General features: G+C 41.0%; 1 protein-coding gene across 1 annotated transcript; it reads left to right on the top strand.

The window, feature by feature from the left end:
* Window positions 1-2,140: 2,140 nt before the first annotated feature.
* LOC116029785 lies at window positions 2,141-3,756 on the top strand. Its single transcript, XM_031271827.1, has 4 exons — window positions 2,141-2,339; window positions 2,420-2,635; window positions 2,813-3,162; window positions 3,205-3,756. Exons 1-4 carry the CDS (start codon window positions 2,141-2,143, stop codon window positions 3,754-3,756), a joined length of 1,317 nt encoding a protein of 438 aa, XP_031127687.1.
* Window positions 3,757-4,752: the final 996 nt, after the last annotated feature.

Genomic DNA, 4,752 nt, shown 5'->3' with positions numbered 1-4,752 from the left:
TTGCTCATGGAAGGGTTTAGAATGTAGTGGGTGAGGGCATTTAAAGACTTTTTCACGCAGAAAATTTTTCCTTGGCTAGTGCCCGTCCACGCCGGCGTCCACGCGTGGGAGCCAGCGTGGGGCGCTCACTGGAAATGTTCCACGCCTGCTCCAGGCGTGGGAGCCGGCGTGGGCTCAATCCTTGAGATCCACTTCCACTATTTTGATCTCCTTTGCTATTTTGCATGACTCCTTGATGTTTTTGTGGACAAACAGTGCCTCCAAATCATATAACCTACATCATTAGCTCAAATGGGACCAATTCTAACAAGAAGTTTGTATGAAATTAAAGAAACAAAAAGAAAAACATAAGGAAAAGCAAGAATAAAACACTAATATAGTAATATCTACGGGATAACCTTGGGATGTCTCCCAAGAGCTCCATGTTTAACGTGTTTGGCTAGACGCGGTATGTCATTCCCAATAAGTATATTGTCGTACTTTTCAATTTTACTCATCTCCTCATCCTCCCAATCAAGATTGGCACACTCCTCAAACCCATTTTCAGAAGCGTAAAACGACATGCTATCCTCCTCACTCATTAAATCCTCACTACTCAATACAATGGAATCATCCTCACATGAGGAGTCATCCTTGCAAGAAAAATAAGTAATATCCACAAGAGTTTGCGCACTAAGGTTTTCAAAATTAGAAGAGCAAAGAGAATCAAGAACATTACTTCGCTTTGGCTCTTCGTCTTCCCATACGACCTCAATGTTTTCGTCATCCTTACTCTCTAGTTCCTACTCATTTTGATTTCCCAACTCGAAAGTTGAAATCTCTTCAAGCACCAGAGTCTCACTCTCCACATTTCTTTCTTCAACACTCACCTCTTCACAATTGTTTCTTATTTCAACTCCCTTTACATCCCTCGGATTAGTTTCAAGCATCGAGAGGTCATCCATAGTTGGATAAACAGGTTGGGATGAAATTCTCTTCATGAACTCCTCCGCCATGGCTAGCATTTTCGTTTCAATTTCTTCCAAGGGAAGGCCGTTTTCCGGGAAGTTAGCAAGATATTCTTTCATTTCATCCTTGAGTTCAGCCCTTAGTTTTGCCGTATCCTCCTTGGCCATTTGTATGAATATTTCCATTCTCTCCTTCAAGATTTCGATCTCGTCTTTCGCCGGTGGGATTTCCTCACAAGGTGGTATTCCGTAGGAATTGGTAAGGGTGTGATATGATATAGAATGTGGTGTTTCATTGAGATATGTAGCATTGTCTTTCATGGAATTGTGGTGGAGGTGGGTAATAAGAGTTTGGGTAGGAGGTGGGATACAAATATGGCTCATAGGTATAGCATGGTGGAGAACTATCACAAGGTAGAGGTTTATTTTGTGTAGGACTGATGGCTTTCAGTGCCAATTCGCACTTTGGGACAATCTCCTTCATCAATCGAATAATTTGTTTGTTAACGTTTTATGCTATAACGCTCAATGACTCCTCTTCTTTGTGAGATGTGGGGTTCTACACTCTTTCTTGATTATGGTTATAGGAGGTAACATACGGGTGAGGTTCATATATAGGATAATGATAAGAATATGGAGGTGGGGTGTAATAGTAAGGTGTTGGTGGGTAAACATATGGATATGGATGGTAATGGGGGTGATGTTCACAGGCTTGGGGTGGAATAGTTCTAAAAGATTATCCTCCATGGGGTGGATACCCGTGGAGATACATGTAAGCACTCATTGGCTAGCTTCCAAATGAGTTTTACCAACAAATTCCTGCACAAAGCTTAGCCAGCAACAATTCTTTGCAACTAAAAGTAGTTTCAAGTGAGCAACAAGATGTGCAAGGCAAATAAGCTCACTTCCTCAATCAAATAACCGAAAATAAGCAAAAATAAAACAATTCAAGAACTCTTAACAATTAACTTCCAAAATGTATTGTAGCTACTTGTATTGGCGTGTGCGTGACATCCGATTTGGGATGTTACTTGGGTTTACCATCAATGTTGGGTCGGAACAAAACCGCTGTATTCCGGTTCATTAAGCAAAGAATACGTGAATGGATTGCAAATTGGCAACATAAGTTAATCTCAAAAGCAGTTAGGGAAGTTTTAATTAAAAGCATTGCTCAAGCCTTACCTATTTTCACAATGTCTGTTTATCTGTTACCGCTTCAAATTTGTGATTCAATTGAAAAGTTGATGAATAGATTTTGGTGGAGTAGTGGAGGGGAGCGACAGAATGGTATTCACTGGTTAAGTTGGTCACGGCTGAGCATTCCTAAGAAGTGTGGTGGTATGGGGTTTAAGAAGATTCATGAATTTAACATTGCTCTTTTGGCTAAACAGGGTTGGAGAATTTTAATAAATCCAAATTCTTTGGTGAGTGGCTCTTGAAAGCACGTTATTTTCCAACTTGTGATTTTTTAGATGCTAAGCTGGGTGGTAACCCCAGTTACATATGGAGAAGCATTTTAGCTGGACAACATGTTCTTAAATCCGGTGTAGCCCGCACTATAGGAGATGGGGTTGGTTCTAAAATTTGGGGTTGGCCCTGGCTTGCAGATCCTGTTGACTCTAATTTGCATACTGCATGCATCGAGGAGTTAAAGGATGCTACGGTTAGTGGGCTACTTGATGCTGATGGTTCGTAGGATACGGAGATTCTAGAGGAATTTTTTGCAGAAAGTGATATTTGGAGGATGCTAGTGACACCAATATCACCTCATGTTAAAGATACTTGGCGGTGGAAGGGGGATATAAATGGTGTGTATACAGTAAAACATGGTTATCACTTCCTTACTACTCATTCATTGACTGTAGATTCTCAGCTGGTATTCACTGCTTGGGAAAGATTATGGAAGCTCCCTGTTCCGCCGAAAGTTCGTAATCTGTTATGGCGGTGTGCTCGTAATATTTTGCCGGTTCGAGTGGCGCTACAGTCTAAGAGAGTATGGATTGGTGGTGGATGCCCACTGTGTAGTCATATGGAAGAGACGGCTGCTCATCTCTTCTGTGAATGTGAGGTGGCTAGGCATCTTTGGGGCGAGGGTGATGTTCTGCATGGAAGAGCTTTGTCCGAATTTATGGATACTATTATTTCTTCACCCACTGCCGACCGTGCAATGTTGATGGCGGCAATCTTCTGGGTCCTATGGTCAACTCGTAATGAGGTTCTTTGGCGTAATGGATAATGGAATTTAGATGGAATGCAGTGGAAAGTTCAGAGATTGATTGAGAATTGGAAAGCAGTATATTGTGTGTCTAATGCTTCATTAATTTCTCCTATGCCTACTGCTTGGACTTGTCCTACCCCTGGTGTTCTAAAATGCAATATTGACGCAACCATTTTTGACAATGATGCAGGCTACGGTGCTGTTGTGTGTGATTATCTAGGCCTATTTGTTGTAGCTAAGTGTGATCAGCTCGGTTTCGTTCGTGATCCTCTTCTAGCCGAATCGTTGGCGATCAAGGAGGCATTGACGTGGATTAAAGATATTGGACATCACAATATTATTCTAGAGTCTGATTGTTTAAATTTTTGTCTTTCTTTTAATTCCCGTTCTATTGACTTCTCTTACATTGGTTCTATTGTTAAGCAATGTCATTCTATTGCTAGGAACATTGGGAACGTTTCCGTTCGCCATGTCCAGCGGTCAGCGAATCATGTGGCTCATGTTCTTGCAAGGGCAACTGGTTCTTTGTGTGTCTGGGGTTCGTGGGATTCATTCCCTCCTGATTGTATTGCTAGTTTACTAAGTTTTTAATGAAGTTTGTGTCGTTTGCTTTCAAAAAAAAAATCCAAAATGTCAAACACAATTCAAAAACCGTTTGTTATCCTAGGCAACGGCACCATTTTGATGTTATGGGTTTAGTGGGAGGTGTGGATATATGCGAATAAGAGGGTAAAACGGAGAAAAAGTTCCCCGAGTGTCGTGTTCTCATGGATGACAAATTGGATTGAATTAAGTGTTGGGATTTAGGATGCTGAGAGGCAAGAGTTACGAGAATCGCTAGCAAATAAAAGAATCATAAAGCTAGAGATAAGCAATGGTAAAACTAAGGTAAACTATGAAAGAAAGCGAGGAAATATGTGTCCTATCTAGGTCTCATGTTCGGTACTACATCGAGGATTCTAGGCAATGTGACTAGGTTTCGATCAAGGGAGCCCACGACACCATCACCGGGTGGCGTCACACTCCGGACTCCCGGTTCCTCATTTGGATGGGGCATTCTATCGAACATTTGGTCTACCACTCTTCCCGTCTCGGATTAAGGGCGGGGATGTGGTCGATTAGGACTCATATAAGATCCGCTATCGCGTAATCTACGCTTCCCCTAACTACAGTATATATCCCGGCCGAAAATAGAAGAAAATCAAGACATACATCAACCACACAAGATAGTGTATCAATGGAAGACTTGCATCAAATCAAACGCAATAACTAGATTGGAACATCCAATCCCCAAATCTAAACTAGCTAATCATTGCAATAATCAAAACAAATGAAAGCATCAACACAATGAAGAGTCCAAAATAGAAATTGTAATTAAACTTGTGGAAATGTAAAGATAGAGTAGAGATTACCAATCTAAGGAGATAGTAATATTACACTTCAATCTTCAATTCCCAAAAGCAAACTCTAGATCCAATATATTTCCTATCTAAAGATCTAGAACTAAAAATGGGGAAATTCACCTAAGGGAAGAAAAAAATTAGATCTACAAAATATGATCAACCCCCCACTCAAAAATTGGGGTTT

Source organism: Ipomoea triloba, chromosome 9 (assembly GCF_003576645.1).
Source record: "Ipomoea triloba cultivar NCNSP0323 chromosome 9, ASM357664v1".
NCBI lineage: Eukaryota > Viridiplantae > Streptophyta > Magnoliopsida > Solanales > Convolvulaceae > Ipomoea > Ipomoea triloba.
This window is presented reverse-complemented; position numbering and strand designations above follow the sequence as displayed.